The following is an 18,330-nucleotide window of genomic DNA, read 5'->3' as shown; positions in this document are numbered from 1 at the left end:
ATGACAAAGCTCCGGGTCTAGACGGATCTCCAATTATTTTCTTTCAGAAGTGTTGGTATTTCATCAAAGGAGATTTTATGGCTACGGTGAATGAATTTTGTACCACAGGTAATATTAATTCTAAGCATAATTCTACTTTTATTACTCTTATACCGAAAAAGGATCACATCGAAACAATCAAGGATTGTAGACCTATATGTCTCCTTACTAGTGTTTACAAGATCATTGCCAAGATGTTATCCACGAGACTCAAACTTATCATGGATAAACTCATATCCCCGGTGCAATGCGCGTATATCGAAGGCGGACAAATTATTGATGGTACCCTAATAGCCAACGAGTTGGTAGATCTAGACTAAGGTCTGGAAATGCTGGAATTTTATGCAAAATTGATCTGGAGAAGGCGTTTGATAGAATAAATTGGAATTATCTTGAATTTGTGCTTATTCAAATGGGGTTTACCTCAAAATGGCGCAACTGGTTGAGGTTCTGTTATGCTACTTCATCATTTTCAGTTTTAATTAATGGATCTTCTTTTGGTTACTTCACAAGTACAAGGGGAGTTCGACAGGGATGCCCTGTTTCTCCTCTTTTGTTCAACATTGCGATGGAGGTTTTTTCCAGATATATAGATATAGTTGCGAATCAGGGTCTTTTCAACGGTTTCTCAGTCACACCTACAAGTACCATAGTGAATCACCTTCATTATGCAGATGATACGATTTTCTTTGTTGAAAATAACAAGGAGCAATTACATAATCTGTTTTCAGCTTTACAGTGTTTTGAGTACATTGCAGGTTTAAAGGTAAACATTGCCAAGATAAGGCTTATTTCTGTTGGAGAAGTCCCAAACTTAGCCTTGTGGGCTGAGGGATTCGGTTGTGCAATAGACTATTTACCTTTCCAGTATTTGGGAATGCCGTTAGGTGCTAAGTCCAGTTCGAAGAGAATTTGGGACCCAATTGAAATTCGACGCCAGATTATCCGTCTGGAGACGTATTTCTTTATCAAAGGGAGGTAAGCTCGTTCTTATCAAATGCATCTTGTCATCTCTTCCAACATATTATTTTTCGTTGTTCAAGGCACCAATTTCTGTTATTAAAATCCTCGAAAAGAAGATGCGCAATTTCTTATGGGAATATAAAGATGGAGTAAAGACTTCTCATTTGGTTAACTGGAATTTAGTCTGCGCTACTAAAGAAAAAGGCGGCCTAGGTGTGTGTAACCTGAGATTAATGAATTTATCTTTGCTTGCAAAATGGTATTGGAGGTTTGGTGTCGAAAAGAGCAAGCTATGGTACAAGATAATAGAGGAGAAATATGGCTCAGAGTTTTCTTATTGGAATCCCGGTAAAATTGCTACAACATATGGTATCTCTTTTTGGCGAGCCATTGCGGAAACTTCTAATCTTGTGAGTGCCAATTCTACCTTATACTTACATTCAGGTAGTTTAATTTCTTTTTGGAATGACATTTGGTGTGGAGATTTGTCATTAGAAAAAGCACATCCTAATCTTTTCCCGGGATAAACATATAACAGTTGCTGCAATGATATCTTTAGAAGGTGGTTGGAAGTTTGATTTTAGGCGTGTTCTTTCAAATACAGAGGTGGTGGAATTTGCTACACTACTTACCATTATAGGGGACAATCCACCTACTCAAGATGATCTGACGGATACTCGCAGATGTAAACTTAACCACACAGGAGTTTTTACTGTGAAATCACTATATGCTAAATTAGTGGCAGAAGATGGAGTTAATCACTTTCCTTATTTGTTCATTTGGAAGACGGCAATACCACCAAAGATTAATATCTTAATGTGGTGTTTGATTCACGATAAACTGAATACAATTGATATCTTGCAACACAAAGGTATGGATCTCCATAATTCTTGTGTTCTGTGTGGAATTGGTGTAGAATCTCAGGATCATTTATTCTTACATTGTAAGATTGCTTATAAGATTTGGTCGAGCATTCTGCTTAATGCAGGTTGGAGTTGGGTTTTACCGGGTTCCATGAGAATTTTGGCAGAAAGTTGGCACCATAATCATTTTTCTCGTACATGGAATTATATTTGGGATCTAATACCAGCAGCGGTTGTTAATACAATTTGGAATGAAAGGAATTGCAGACGTTTTGAGGAACAATATATTTACAAAACAGATTATGATCTGGTTTTGTCTGTCAAATCCTCTATTTTAGTTTGGGCAGCAGCAACAGGTACACAAGATTTTATGTCTTCACAGATTCAAAATTGGAACTCTATCTTTTTATAATTTGCTTATTTGTCCTTTTCTGTTCTACACATTCTTCTTCTCTAAATAAAATTTTTCTTTCGATCAAAAATAAAATAAAATAATAGGTTCCTAACCTGCTCCATTGCCAGCTACATCCTACATTTAAAACTGTCCGTCTCTTCTACCTATGACCGAATCTTTTCCTCGACTCCTTTTAAGTAAAACACTCACGAACAACCTTAAGGAGAACGGAAAAATTCTAAACTTGCCACATACGACTTCAGTTTGATCAATTATTGCTGGTGTAATACTTATTACTTACGGACAACCTTTGATATAGTGAGTGGTTCCCACACTAACATCAAAGGTAGGCGTAAAGAAAGATCCTGACCAGGTAAAATAATATTTTTGATTTATACCTTTTTACATTTTTCAAGTTGGATCACTGTTTTTGGTCGATCATGGCATATTGGCATGACATATACTTGAATGGTACCAATGACATGAGTTTGAAACGTGTCATCATCCAATTTTTCATTCTGTTAACTGTTAAAATAGTTTTCGGTGTTAGAAGTTTAGCACCTTAGTCACACTTATAGGTTAAAATAAAATTTAATCTCGCGTGTGTGACAGTGACATCACCAAACACCAATTACCAGTTTTAGTAATCCACTTGTATGTTACCTTATTGTTTTCATTATTTTATGTACGTAAAGTGCATAATTATAGATCTGAAATCATATTATGAATTGCAAACTCTTGACGCCAGCTTTAGGTTCAAAGCTCTCTCTCCTACCAATGTCGTGTACTATCTGTTCCCGTTTAAGTAAACACTTGGTGACAACCCAATAAGGAAAAAAATAAACACCAGAACAAGTAGCAGTGGTGGTCCAATTGGGGACCGGGGAGGATGTGGGAAGTTCTGATGATGGAGATGCTTTTCTTTTCGATTATAACCGCCAACTAGTTCTTAAATAACAATACAAACTGTACTTGGAGATTTCCTTGGACATGTTAAAAGTTAAACAAAGCTTCTTTTTAAGTCTTCAAGTGTCTAACCACTAGCTAGTAATGCGTGTAACCACTGGTAATGTACGTGTGCTTGTTTAAATAAAGAATTAAAAACCCAATAAGAATTACAATGTTAGAACAGGGTGTTACCATGCATGAACTGAGACGTGGAACAGGGTGTTGCCACTTGCCATGAACTGAGTTGTATCTATCACTGAGTACAGTTTTTACGCTGTTTAATTTCACCCAATCCCCCTCAAACTTGACTTTATTGATAGTGTAATTTCCTAAGAATCAATAATAATAGTGAGTCAAAATAGAGTCACTTCAGATACCAAGACTCCTTTGGAATTTTAAAGATTACTCGTCAAAAGTACCCCAGTAAAATGTTGTTTCCCACATCTCTTCAGTGGGGGTAAAAACATGCTTGATCAGTAAACATGCATAATTAAGTACTTGCAACTCGTGTACTAAACTTGTAAATTTTATGGTCGCAAGTGTGGAAGCACCAGTACAATGTTGTTTCCTATACATCTCTTCGGTGTGAAGGCCAGTAACTAAACATGCATGATCGAGTAAACATGCGTGATTAAGTACTTGCAACTCGTTACTAAACATGTAATTTTATGGTCGCAAGTGTGCCAGTTTAGAAGGAAACCAAGCATAATCCAAATGAATATATGCACGTAAGTTTGATTGTTGACTTTGAAGATTTCAATGTTGGCAAAACTTTTTCATGCGTGCTTTCTACATGCTAGTAAGCGTATTATATCAGTCAGCATCGGACAGTACGACTGTATATAATACTATATCAATACACATGATATGGTAAACAATGACTCTAGGGCTTGGTTTATCAAAGAAAAAATCTAGGTACTACTTCTTCTCACGTTTGTTACACCATTAAACCATAGACAATTACCCATCATAGAAAGCCACCACTTGAGTGAGTGCCATATTTATTTATTTAAGTTAGCGCGTAATATAAATTCCTAACCTGTTTTGAATCCTTGAGATTCTCAAAAATCCATTTTATCGTTTTCTTTTCATAACTTCTGATGCCAGCTACAGTCAAAGCTGTCTGTCTCTTCTATCTATGACCCAATCTTTTTCTCGACTCACTTAAGGACAACCTTAAGGATAACGGAAATTTCTACTACCAAGGTACGAACTTTAGTTTTCTTCCAAACAGATAGATATAAGTTGTAATACATGCGGATTTTTGAGCCATGAAGACACGTTAAGGTACTAGTGACGCGGGTGCTTGCTTAAGTTAAAGTGGAATTACTGCATTGTCGGTGGGACATATTTCGTTGTACTCACATCGGCGTGTGGTGGACTAGAGGTGAGGGAGTGTTGTGCCTGAAAGGTGGTGGCCGGGATCGCCCGTTTCAAGTGGGAAACAAGGTGCAGGTTATATTGCCGATACATATAGGTGTTCGCGACCAAATTCAATCGCACAACATACAGTAGAAACTCCAATAATTAATTCTTGCGTGTTCACTGTTCAGGTTTAACGTTTCCGAGTTAGAAGTTTAGTACCTTAATCACACGGTTAAAATAAAATTTCATCTCACGTGTGTCATCACCAATTACCAGTTTTAGTAAGCCACTTGTATGTTACAGTATTATTACTATTATTATTATTATTATTATTGTTATATTTTATGTACGTAAGTGGATAATTATAGATCTGAAATCATATTATGAATCTCTTTAAGATTCCAAATTCTTGACGCCAGCTTTAGGTTGAAAGCTCTCTCTCCTACCAATGTCTTGTTCTATTTGTTCCCGTTTAAGTAAACAGCACTTGGTGACAACCCAATAAGGAAAAAAATAAACACCAGAACAAGTAGCAGTGGTGGTCCAATTGGGGACCAGGGAGGATGTGGGAAGTTCTGATGATGGAGATGATTTTCTTTTCGATTTTAACCTCCAACTAGTTCTTAAATAACAATACAAACTGTACTCGGAGAATTTCTTGGACATGTTAAAGTTAAACAAAGCTTCTTTTTAAGTTTTCAAGTGTCCAACCACACTAGTAATGCGTGTAACCATTGGTAATGTACGTGTGCTTGTTTAATAAAGAAATAAGAATTACAATGTTAGAACAAGGTGTTCCCATGAACTGAGTCCGTGGAACAGGGTGTTGCCATGAACTGAGTTGAATCTATCACTAAGTACAGTTTTTACGTTGTGTAATTTCACCAAAACTGATATTTTTCCCGCTCAAACTTGACAGTGTATAATATCCTAAGAATCAATAGTGAGTCAAAATAGAGTCACTTCAGATACCAAGACTCCTTTGGATTCTTAAAGATTAGTCGTTAAAAGTACCCCAGTACAATGTTGTTTCCCATATATCTTCAGTGGGAAGGCCAGTAAACATGTTGTTTCCCATATATCACCTCAACATGCATAAGTACTTGCAACTTGTGTACTAAACATGTAAATTATATGGTCGCTCTTGTGCCACTTTGGAAGGAAGCAAAGCATAATCGAAATGCATATATGTGCGTAATTTTTGCCAGTTGACGTTGAAGATTTCAATGTTTGCAAAACTTCTCATGTGTGCTTTCTACTTGTTAGTATCAGTCAGATCCGTCACGTCAGTATTATACTACTGAATATTATACAAATACACCGCATAGTAAACAATGAGTCTGTTAAGGATCGAGCAAGAGAGAGGAGAGCATAAACGCGGAAGCATAAAAGACTACATTGATAATAATCTTGGTGTATAATTCTTATGGCTTAACAGCCTATTTATATTGTTCACAAACTTGACGACCACTCAAGGCACTTTCCTACCTAAGATCAAACTCTAAATATAGACACTTTCCTAATATAACTCAAACTCCTTAAAGTGTATATCTCCTAAATATAGACTCCTATATTATTTCCTAATACCCTCCCTCAAGATGGAGCATGTAGATCACGAATGCCCATCTTGGACCAAAGAAATTTAACTTCGGTTTTCTTTTTTTTTCTTCCAACGCTTTTGCGAAAAAAAATAGTTTAAGGACGTTTCGGTCCTCTTCGTAGTTTAAGGACATTACGGTCCCATCTTCGTAGTTTAAGGACGTTTCGGTCCCCTTCGTAGTTTAAGGACATTGCGGTCCCATTCATAGTTTAGGGACGTTGCGGTCCTATCTTTGTAGTTTAAGGACATTGCGGTCCCATCTTCTTTGTAGAATACTTTTTGTACTCTTGGTTTCTTGGTTTCTTCGATAGAATACTTTGTGTACTCTCTCGACAACTCATAGGATTTTAACCTACTATTGTTGTTCTTTTTCTCATCACCTCTTGGTGACTTCAGTTTTCTTTTTTTTCTTTTTTTTTTTCTTTCTTCACAACATGAATGTTGTTTCTTCTTCTCTTATTCCAGTCACGCTATTTTTGCGAAACCTTCACACTTCTTTGTTCTTCAAGATTCTCTCACAATCTTGTCGTCTTTACAAAGTCTGCCACACTTTGTAGGATATCCAAGTTTCTGCCACAAACTCTTCAACCACAATTCACTTCTTCTTATTGATGTTACAAATTTGCCACGCTATCCAGATTTGCCACATTTTTCGTAACAGATTTGCAACGCTGTGACATAATTGTCACACTTCTGTTTGCAAATCATTCAGGCACTTAAACAAACACCTTGTCTGCACTTATCTATTTCCTTTGAGGCTTTCAGCCCGTCTTCAAATCACCTGCAATACCTTTGCTTCGAAATTCTAATCCAAGACATACCTGTCTTCTTTCCTATTCATCTCAACTTCCGGAAACGTTCTTCAATTGTAACCATTCATCTGTAACTGACCCACAAATAACAGCAGTGACAACCACTTCCTTGGATGCTTTCTCTATGTGAAACTCACCTGAAATTCATCATAAACTCGAGTTCTGATCACAAGCCAATTTCTGTCGTCCATTGTTCGTCACCATCTTTTAGACCTCGTACACAGAGCCATCTTTAACCCACTGCAATCTTCTCCGTTGCTTCACAGGTTTGAACGACGAGCACATCTTCTCAACTGATGTGTTACTTCACAACGGCAGACACCATCTTCTTTCCTGCTCCAAACTTTACCAAAACAACAACTGCCAGAATGGCATCAGTTCTTCGCTTGTCTTCTCTACCAATCTTTGGCAAACAGTTTCACCAACCATGGCAGCTTCTAAATCAACCCCCGGACCAACTTCTGAAACATCCTTGAGCCTGAACTTTACGACCATCCATCTTGGCTTCGAACGTAAGTCATAACCCTAGGCAACAAACCACTGTAACCATAGCATACATGACATCGGTATCTCCCTGTTCTGTAATTACGAAACTCTGAAAACTTCCTTGTTTATCTCAAGCTTTCGAGAAACTGTGAATCTCTTCTCATCTTTATGCCAGACTCCATACATGGTTTGATAGGCAACGTAGTCTTCAGCAGCAGAATAAGACCAAGAGTTACGCCTTCTTCTTATCATCAAACTTAACACGATTCTCTTTGATGAATTCTCTTCATCAGTCTATAACCATCACCGGTATAACATCACCTGCACCATGACTCCATACACAACAGCACCTAACTCGAGCTCCATCTTTTTTTTTTTTTTCACATCTCGATCCCATCTTCTTCCAGGCCATCATCTCATCACAGAGATTGTTACCATGAACTGCCGTTAATGGAGATAACATTGGAAGCAACTCTTTCTCCCTGTTCTACTGCCAACCATCTCTGTCTCCGACCATGCTTCTTCTTCCATCCTCATCTATCAACTATAGCAGCAGATCATCATCGCCACTTCCAAGCTCTTTCACGAGTTTGAATCTCACGTACCGAACTTCCTTTTTATGTTGAATTCTAAAAATAGTTCAATCAACCCATGTTTCCTTATTAACTTCGATTCACGTCAGAACCCTAACTTTTTTTTTTTTCTTTTGAAACTCTCGTTTCGTCCCTCCGTGTAGACTCACACGGATAAAGCTTGCACCAGGTCTTGGAGCAGCAACATAGGTCTTTCTTCTATAGAACCCTCGTTATCACCACGACTTCTCGAGCTCCAACATCTTCTTCTTATCATCACAGCAATACCGTCTTCTTGCTGTTTCCTAATCCATATCAACACCTTCCAAACTCTGTTTTCTCGGCTAAAGCTACTCATCTCTGTTCTTACGACAATGGCAGCAGCAAGCCATCATATCTTTCCTGCTCAATATTGCAGGACTATACAGCTTAGCACTTTTTTTTTTCTCTCTCACAAGCCCTTAATCAATCCTTCGCAACAACTCACCATCTCGTTGGAGTTCTTCTCAGTTGAAACTTCACTTTTGTTTTTTTCTCGGACCAAACTTTTGTCCAATTAATCTTCAAATAACAGCAGCCAGCATCGCCCCTTCATAACTTGTTGTATCTGCAAGCTATTTTCGGTCCCTGTTTCACCATCTGAGATGCATCTCTTCGGCTCAATTACGTACACCAACACGACTTTAACAAGTCTTCTTTTGCAGTCTTCTCGTTCAGGAAAAAACTCAACTACGAAAGGCAGCAACTTTTTTTTTTTTACCCTAAAACGAAAAACAATAGAACTTCTCTAACTCTTTATTCTTCTCCTCTCTCCCTCTCACCTCGCTCTGATACCATGTTAAGGATCGAGCAAGAGAGAGGAGAGCATAAACGCGGAAGCATAAAAGACTACATTGATAATAATCTTGGTGTATAATTCTTATGGCTTAACAGCCTATTTATATTGTTCACAAACTTGACGACCACTCAAGGCACTTTCCTACCTAAGATCAAACTCTAAACATAGACACTTTCCTAATATAACTCAAACTCCTTAAAGTGTATATCTCCTAAATATATACTCCTATATTATTTCCTAATAGAGTCTACTCTTAAGGCTTGTTTTCTCAAAGAATAACATCTAGGTACTACTTCTCACGTCTGTTACATCACCAAACCATGGACGATGGACAGATAGACACTTGCCAATTATAGAATTAGAAAGTCACCACTTAGAGTGCCAGATTAATTTATATATCTATTTAAGTTAGCGCGTAATAATAGATTCCTAACCTGTTTTGAATCTCTGAGAGATTCTCCAAAATCCATTTTATCGTTTTCTGCAAAACTTCTGATGCAGCTACATTCAAAGCTGTCTCTTCTACATATGACCGAATCTTATCAGACTCCTGTAAGTAAACTTATCGACAACCTTAAGGATAAGGGCAAAATTCTACTGGCAGGACATGAGCACATGAACTTTAGTCGTAATTGCAGAAAATCCTACAGCTAACACCCCTTTAACAATTTCTAGATGTAATCATTTTTCATCTTCAAATCTCAAATAAATAGCTAAAATAAAGCGCTAGAAAAGTAAATAGAGCACAAAGATTTTTAACATGGTTCGATCAATGTGATCTACACTCATGGTTCTTCACTACGATGGATTTGGTGTTTACATGAGTATTACATTTGGAATCTCCATTAATGGATTTTTGGTAGAGTTCTAAATCTAGTTTTAAATGATGGAGGAAGAAGATGAATACAAAAGATAAGGTTCCCCTTTCTCTCTCATATCTTCCTCTTTATGTATGTGTTTACTTAATGGATGACAACTAATAGATAATGGAGTACAGCTAATATTGTCTCACGCTCTTGATATTGACTCGCTCTCTTAATGCTGTTGCACTCCTTTAATGTTGTTGTGCTCCTTTAATGTTGTTGTACTCCTTTTATGTGCATAAATGACGCGAGCTAAGGAAATATATGAATGATGTGCGCTAAGGAAATGTATAAATGACGCACACTCGATATGTTGTGCGATCTTTTTGCCCCTACATTAGTTTTCTTCGCAACAAACAACGAAGTTGCTATGCAAATTAAGCTTACCAAATTCCGTTATGCGCTACCAGTACTATGCAAAACCACATCACATGGGATTTGGTAATCTTCTGTAGCAGTCTTGGTAGAGAGATACGTTAAAATGCATCTGATGACGTATCAATAAATGGATACTAACTTAAGTTGTCAATAATGTCACGTGCGTTATGGTTTTTATGTCATGAAGAATGGCATATTTTTTGACACGTTAAAGTATGTCAAACTAATAGTGAAGCAGGTGCTAGCTTAAGTTAAGCTGGAACCACTGAATTGTCAGTTGGACCCATGCCGTTGTGACTGGCACCAGCGTGTCGAGGACTAGAGGTGAGGGAATGGGGTTTGTGTGAAAAGGAGGTGGCCGGGAGCTGCACCACTTCCAGTCGAAATAAGCGCAGGTTATACTGTCAATATGTACATATATGTTCACCCAAATAGTGTCAATATATACATATGTTCACCCAAATCCAATTGTGCGAATTCACGTTTAGTCCCATAAGGATTTTTACTCATATCCTGTCTTCATAGTTTTCAAAGTAGTTGGTCTAAAAGGCTTAAGTTTTCAAACAAAATAGAGCTGTCGTTATAAAGGTTTTAGATCTGTATAATAGATCCGATGAGAAGAAAGATTTGTATAAGAAAATATCTCAATAGCTTAATCTCTATTAAAACAGTTGATAAATATTATGTCTTTGTCTTAAACTTTTATGAGTCAATTATGTAGGTTGATGGGTTACCATCAGTGCTTACTTTTAGGGTACAAAATGTAATGCATTGCACTATATTAAAAGGTTAATGACAAATACTAATCTATCTATTACTTATGATGTTGGTATTGTTGCTGTTGCACTAAAGATTCCTCCGGGTCATTGGAGCAAATGTAAATGCATCCTTGTTTATTGACCAGATGTGCTAGCTAGTTTATTCATTACTGCTTACGTTAGGACAATTCTAATGATATAACCAAGCAATTAGATTTGATTGGCACTTTGCATTTTACAAGGTAGGCGGAAAGAAAGTGGTTTTAACACTTACAAGGTAGGCGTAAAGAAAGTGAATCAAACATGTAAAATAACATACTTTCGATTCATGCTCTTACATTTTTCAATCTGCACACTGTTTGTTACACAGACCACAGTCCATTGGCATGACATATCCTTGGGTGTTCATCGGAAACACTGAAGTAAAATGGTAAAGTCCCTGTGTATGATCACTAATAATCTGGCGGGTTGGCAACTCATGAACACCAAATTTGTAACTACTGGAAATCCAGTAGTACACCCAAGTATGAATATTACCAATCTAAGACATAGATCTAGCTAACGAAATAGAAGTTTTTTTCTTATTTATTGAATCCGAATAAAGATGTTAATTCTATAAATTCAACCCACAGAAACTCTAGCTCTCACTTTCCACATGAACTCTCTAAATACTAAAAATCCAACCCCCTTTACAACGAATCAAGGCCTCTATTTATAGGCAGAATCATGTAGTGGGATACAGCTCATTTTACTTCGCTCGGACTCACACTCTTCACGTGAACTTGCTTTATACTTCGCCCAAGCCATTTTCAATAAAGTTATTCCTTTCTTTTCGGTGATAACTTCGGTAGCCTGTCGGGACAACTGTCTCATTTCTTTCTCAGCAATTCATGTGCCCCGCTAGTTATCTTCTCGTCCAAGTAATCTCATTTCGCGGGTTAGATGTTCTCGTTCAGAATTGCACTTCGCATATCTAATATTTGTAAAAGTAACTCTGACGATTGATTTGACTTGTCACTGACATCTTCCTCGGGGGGTTAGTAGGAGATCTTCTGTTTCAAGATTTAGTTCGTACATTTCGTCCAATCCTATTTTGATCACGTGGCGAGTAGGATTTTAGTACCTACATTTTGCCTTTTCTCTTCTCATTCGCAGGTATCAAGGATGAGGAGAGAATCTTTTGTCGATTCATATTCGCCACGTATCCTTGGATCTCGCTTCCATGTCATCCACGCCTTCCCGTAATTTCTCGTGGCCGATTGCGCTTCTTCAATCACTATGCTGATTATCTGCTGGGTGTCCAACTTAAGGAGGAGAATCCTGAGAATTGGCTATTACACTTGAGCTCGTATATTTATCATTCGCTCTTTCGTTCTCGCGGGATTAGCATCTCAATGATCAAGTTCTCCACTTGTCTTGTCGAGAGGATGAATTCATCAAGGAGATTTCGGATTTGGAGGGGAACATTCAGTTATTTAGATCTAATTACTGGCGTTGTTCCTATTCACGACTATCCTGTCAGTCTTGACCATCCTCTTTTGGCTTTTTCTTAGATATGGCATATTTGTGTTTCTACCTGCCTTAAGGTTCTTAATGCGTGCTTAAGATACACATGATCCGTGTTTGCTTACGAAGTTGATTTTCAGAAGTGAAAATATTGAACTTATCTTGACATCCTTTGACCCTGGCTCACTCATGCCCATTATTTTACCAAGTACTCTTTCCGTTTCATTTTAGATGATGTTTTTGAAGTTTTCACGAAGATTAAGAAATGGAGAGAAATACAAAAAAAATCTACTTATGTCCTTGAGAAAAGTCTTAAAACATTAATTATTATTTGTGTGTTTAAAAATAAACTTATGGTTCCAAGACAAAATGTGAGGGTATTGATGGTAGTTTTGTGGAAAAAATATGAAAACTATCAAGTAATGTGGAACAAAAAAAATAACCCCAAACATTCATCTAAAATGGAACGGAGGGAGTACATACTTTTGCGGAGGAAATTCTCAAAAAAAAAAAATTAATGTAGAAGTATATAATTACCCCTTATTCTTTTGCGAAGTTCCGGAACAATCACTGAAATATGTTAATATTTCGTGTTACTCTGTTCATCTTCCTTTGCCTTAGCTCGCCGTTAGTTCTTCCTTTGTGTACGATGTCCCGTTCCTACAATTCGCTATTCCATTTCACAACAACGATGTATTATGTTTAATTGTACTTTGCCTTTGGCTTTTGTTTGCCTCTTGTGCGTATTATGGGGTTGTTATGGATATATTTTTGTGTGTCTTCTACTTGTGTATGGCTATACGAGGTCTTATTGCGCCTCTTAATTAAGGTCTTATTGTGCCCCATCCTGTTATTAAGGGTCTTAATTCGACGAAGTCTCAGGCGCTCGTTATTCTTGAAAATAACGATCCATCAACCTTGCCTCAACATTCTCTTGAGGTCTTATTTTGCGGAAATATAACATGCCTAGTTATTCCCGTGAACAATAGCCCCAAGATGTTGCCTTGTTTTTGGCCACACAACTTCCTAATTTGGAGGATGTCGTCCCTTTATACCATGGAAGGAGTCAAGGGTTGACTAACCCTGGCTCTAGCCCCCCCTAAAATCACAAAAATCATCAAAGAACCCTTAGTTTTACTTGATATTTTGTATTTAGTCCACCAATATCTCCTGTTTAGCCCATTAATGTCCATGTAATTTAAGCAAATTTAATTCTAACCCCCCTTATTTTCAGTTTCTGGCTCCGCCACTGCTTTATACTCCCCTGATTGCTCATTCAAGGAGGTTAACCCTAACATGCATGTTGGTCTCCTCTCATCCGGCTATTACGACAGTCAGTTGTTTTCGTGACTTCTTATCCCTTCGCCGATATGGCTCATGGTTACGAAGTCACACCCTAAGTGGGGCTTCTTTGGGACCAAGTGCATCGTACCCAGGACTTGCCAAACGTTCATGGCCAGTAACGCTCCAGACGTCCCAGGAACCCGTAGCTCAACCGAATACGTCGGCGCCTTGATCATATTTCTGCACCCCTTACCGAAGGCCATCACCATAAAAGGGGGACCCTCGGCGGATAGGTCTTATCATTACCCTAACTTATATATCTGAGAGTTGTTCACGACGTGCGTTAGGAGTTATCATTGCCTCTTACATTTTCATGCGAACTAGGGTGCACGTCGTGGGTTCCCAGCCTTCCTACCGAAGGTTTTAAAGTTTCCCTAGAAACCGTTTTATTTCGTGTGTCTTATCAGCCTCCTAATGTGAGGTCTTACTCGCCTATTGTTAAGGTCTTATTTTGCCCGAATATTTCTTTATAAATTTATGAAAATATATTTTGTTAAATATTCGTTGCTGCAACTTATTACATATCCTTTTCTTCATCCACTCGCTAATACAATGTGTAACTACGGATAATATTTCTTGATGTAAAGAGGATTCCATGGATGATCCAGCTTTTGATCTTGTTTTTCAATTTCTCCATAGATTATATTACCTTCATCGTCAGTGTCCTTTCCTTCGCAGTCTGCGAGTTCATAAGCTTTGTTCCCTACCATTATCTTCATTATATACGGTCCTCCCCAGGTGGGCTCCAACTTTCCTCCTGAACCCTTTTGGTACTGCAAGATTTCTCTAAACACCAGTTCTCCTGGCACAAAGATCCTCTCTTTGACTATTTTATTGTACTCCCGAGATAGCCTTTGGTGATAGTTCTTCATATGGCGAAGTATGGTTTCCCTATTTTCTTCCGAGTCGTCTAACTTCGCATGAATCAAATTTGAATTCAAACCTTTCTCCATGCTTCTATTTTTTTGTTGGGATGATGATTTCGCTGGGTAACACCGCCTCTGATCCGTACGTCAAACAAAAAGGTGACATTCCGGTGGCGTCTCTTCTTGTGGTTCTGTACGACCATAGCACATTTGGAATTTGCTCGCACCGTCCTTTACGGTACCCGTCTAGCTTCTTTTTCAACGTGGTTTTGAATGTCTTATTTGTTTCCTCGGCTTGGCCATTACTCTATGGGTATAGCGGAGACGACTTCCCAGACTGGATTTTAAAAGCATTAAATAATATCTTCCCATTTTCTCCTTAAAATCTGTATATGATATGCTCAAGAATGAAATCGTATATATCTACGTCTCGGGTATATTGTACTGCTTTAGATTTTTCCCACTTCGTGAAGTAATCCGTTGCTACTATTAAATATCTTTGCTGCTTAGTTCCGGTTACAAATGGTCCAACTATATCCATTCCCCACATGGAGAATGGACAAACGCTTAATACTGAATTTAGGCTCGTGGATGGTGCATGTATCCGTTTCCCAAATCGCTGACATTCTTCGCATCTTATTGGAATATTCTTCGCTTCACTGTGCATGTGTGGCCAGAAGTATCCTTGTGTCCTGGTTTTATAAGCCAAATATCTGGTACCACTATGATTACCCGCATCACCATAGTGTATTGCCTTCATAATTTCAATCCCCTCCTTTTGTGATAAACATCTTAGCAACGGACCCAAGTATGACCTTCGGTATAGGATTCCTTCTCGCAATTCATAATTCGTGGCTCTACTTTTAATCTTGTGCGCTTCAAACCTATCTCAAGGTAAACCTCCTTTCTCCAAGTACCTATAAATAGGAGTTCTCCAATCTTCGTCATCTAGTTTGATTTCTTTTTTCCCCTCTTCTACGAGCATTGCTTCTTCATTATCGATTTCTCGGTTTATTGATGGTTGCATTAATCGTTCGATACGAATGTGCTTGACTGAAGAATCGATAATCATGGAGGCTATAAAATCCAGTGCATCAGCATGTCTGTTATTCCCTCTGCATATGTGCCTCCAGATTATATTTGGTATCCGCGAAGAATATTCTTTCACGAGTTGTAAATATTTATGCATTACGGAATCACTCGCATTGTATCTTCCTTCGATATGTCTAACTACCAACTGCGAGTCACTTGTTATTCTCACTTCGTCCAGCTCCATTTCATTTGATATTATTAAAGCCTGCACCACTGCCTCATATTCTGTTTCATTGTTGGTTGCTTTATATTCCAGTCCAAAGCAGTAAACTATCATGGCTCCTCCGGGTGAAGTGAACACAATTCGCATTCCCCCGCCTGAGCTATTTGACGATCCATCTACGAATATCTCACATCTTATCGGATGATTTTCTTTGAGTAGGTCTTCTGGATCTGGACGTTCCTCATCCATACCTATTATCTCTTCTACCCCTTCATCTTCTTCCGAAGGAAATTCAGCCAGAAATTCCGCAATTATGTGTGATTTCGTCGAAGTTTGAACTTCGTATTTTAACTCAAAGTGATCAATTTGCGTATTCCATCTTTCAATCCTTCCTACTCTCTTCGTATTCTTCAAAGCGGATTCTATTGGTATTCTGGGTAGCACCTTGATTTTGTGAGTTTGGAAATAGGTTCGTAACTTTTGCGCCGCATATACCAACGCTAATATTAATTTCTCGATCTTCGGGTAATTTCTTTCCGCAGAATTGAAAGTTTTATTAACATAAAAGATTGGTTTTTCTACCCCCTCGTCTGAGCAAAGTAAAACTGCACTGAGAGCGTTTGATGTAGCTGCAAGACATATCAATAATTCTTCTCCAGGTTCAGGTTTTTGTAGGATAGACAAATTGATGAGATGTTCCTTTATTCCTTGTAACGCCTGTTCGCATTCTTGTGTCCATTTGAACTTCGCCCCTTTCTTCAGGATATCAAAAAAGTGCTTACACTTATCGGATGATATTGAAATGAATCTCCCCAAGGCTGCCAATTGTCCGTTCAGTTTCTGCACATCTTTTATGGTTGCTGGGGACGACATGTCTGGTATGGCTTGAACCTTTGTCGGATCTAATTCAATTCCTTTCTTTGATACTATGTTCCCCAAGAACTTCTCTGACTCGACTCCGAAGATACACTTCACAGGATTTATCTTCATTTTATAAGTCCTCATTTGTTCAAATATATCCTTCAAATCCTCCACATGATATCCCGACTCTTTAGCTTTACTAACATATCATCGACGTAGACCTCCAACTTCATACGCACCAATTTGGCGAAGATCTTTTCCACCATTTGCTGATACATGGCTCCTGCGTTCTTTAATCCAATAGGCATCCTAGTGTAACAATACAATCCTCTTGGAGCGAAAAAGGCGGTATGCTCTTGGTCCTCTTCTGCGAGTGGTATCTGGTTGTAACCCGAATCCTCATCCATTATAGAAAGTCGATGATATCTGGATGCCGACTCCACCATCTGTGGTATATTTGGCAATGGGAAGCTATCTTTCGGGTAGGCTGTATTTAGATCGCTCACTACACGAAATCAGGGAATTTGTAACGCCCTATTTTGTAACTGTTTTTTTTTAAGTAACGTCGTATTGACGTTGGTAACTTTGTACGTTGAATAGTCGTTGCAATAATTGGTATCTGCTATAGAGTTTCAGGAGGGTTGTGGGTAGTTACCTTCTTATCCTCAACTTAAATTTCCAAGTTACATTGTTACCCCCCGTTACTACTAGAGCACCTCTATTACTACTATCAGCTCCAAATTTCATCTCACACACAAGGGCTACCCATCCTCCCAACGATTTTGTCTTTTTTTCTCCAACAATTTTTTTCCCATTATAACTCTTCATTTTAATTACCCAAAATCCGAAAAAAAAAAAATTTAAAATCATCTGAAATTAGTTTTTCATTTAATATGTCTGAAAGTTGGAAGGTAGATAAACAACTTAATGTTTTGATAGAAAAACGGTTGAGACATTACTACATCATATCTTTCACCTCCATTTATTCCACATATCACCTACTTCTTGGTATATCCCTACAGCCTCCATCGATTTCACCAAAAAATTAATCAGATTTAATTTGAGATTCAATTGCAGGAAGCTTCATCAACAAAATTGATTCAACCGATTCTTCTATGACTCGTCGATTTCATTAAAGATTTTTTCTTAATCGAGTTATCACAGAAGGATTGAGTTTGACTAAGATTTATGAATTTATCGATTCTCTTGGGTTATCTTCAGCTAATTCTTAAGGTATTTCTTTTATTATTTTCTTAATCGATGGTTTTTCAACATATGGGATTTATTAAATTTAGAAATTGATGTTGTTGTGAATTGTATTCTATTATAATGTGTTGATAAATCTGTGACATTTTTAGGTTTAGTTGATAAACTTAGGTTACTAAGACATAGTACTTTACTTGTTTGTAGGATGTCAAATTTTGTGGATAAATCTTGGATGCGTATAACAGACATTTATATCCCAGAATACAGAGAAGGGGTTAGAAAATTCATTGATTTTGCAACGGAAAATGGTGCTTCTGCAAAAACGTGTGCTTTCCCTTGTAGGAAGTGTGAAAATATACATTGACTTGGATTCTCGATTGTTGGGACCCATTTGTATGAGCATGGTGTCGACA

General features: G+C 37.9%; 1 protein-coding gene across 1 annotated transcript; it reads left to right on the top strand.

The window, feature by feature from the left end:
* The first annotated feature begins 451 nt into the window (after positions 1–451).
* Positions 452–2,277, top strand: LOC113280800. Its single transcript, XM_026529379.1, has 3 exons — positions 452–1,017; positions 1,271–1,446; positions 1,541–2,277. Exons 1-3 carry the CDS (start codon positions 452–454, stop codon positions 2,275–2,277), a joined length of 1,479 nt encoding a protein of 492 aa, XP_026385164.1.
* Positions 2,278–18,330: the final 16,053 nt, after the last annotated feature.

Source organism: Papaver somniferum, chromosome 5 (assembly GCF_003573695.1).
Source record: "Papaver somniferum cultivar HN1 chromosome 5, ASM357369v1, whole genome shotgun sequence".
Lineage (NCBI taxonomy): Eukaryota > Viridiplantae > Streptophyta > Magnoliopsida > Ranunculales > Papaveraceae > Papaver > Papaver somniferum.
Note: the sequence above shows the minus strand (reverse complement) of the source record. Positions and strands in the feature narration are given on the sequence as shown.

What these genes read in the sequence shown, in the direction of transcription:
- LOC113280800 (XM_026529379.1), top strand. Translation starts at nt 452, where the DNA reads ATGGGGTTTACCTCAAAATGGCGCAACTGGTTGAGGTTCTGTTATGCT. An exon ending in TATTTCTTTATCAAAGGGAG is followed by an intron (nt 1,018 to 1,270) that starts GTAAGCTCGTTC and finishes ATGGTATTGGAG; the next exon opens with GTTTGGTGTCGAAAAGAGCA. An exon ending in TACCTTATACTTACATTCAG is followed by an intron (nt 1,447 to 1,540) that starts GTAGTTTAATTT and finishes AACATATAACAG; the next exon opens with TTGCTGCAATGATATCTTTA.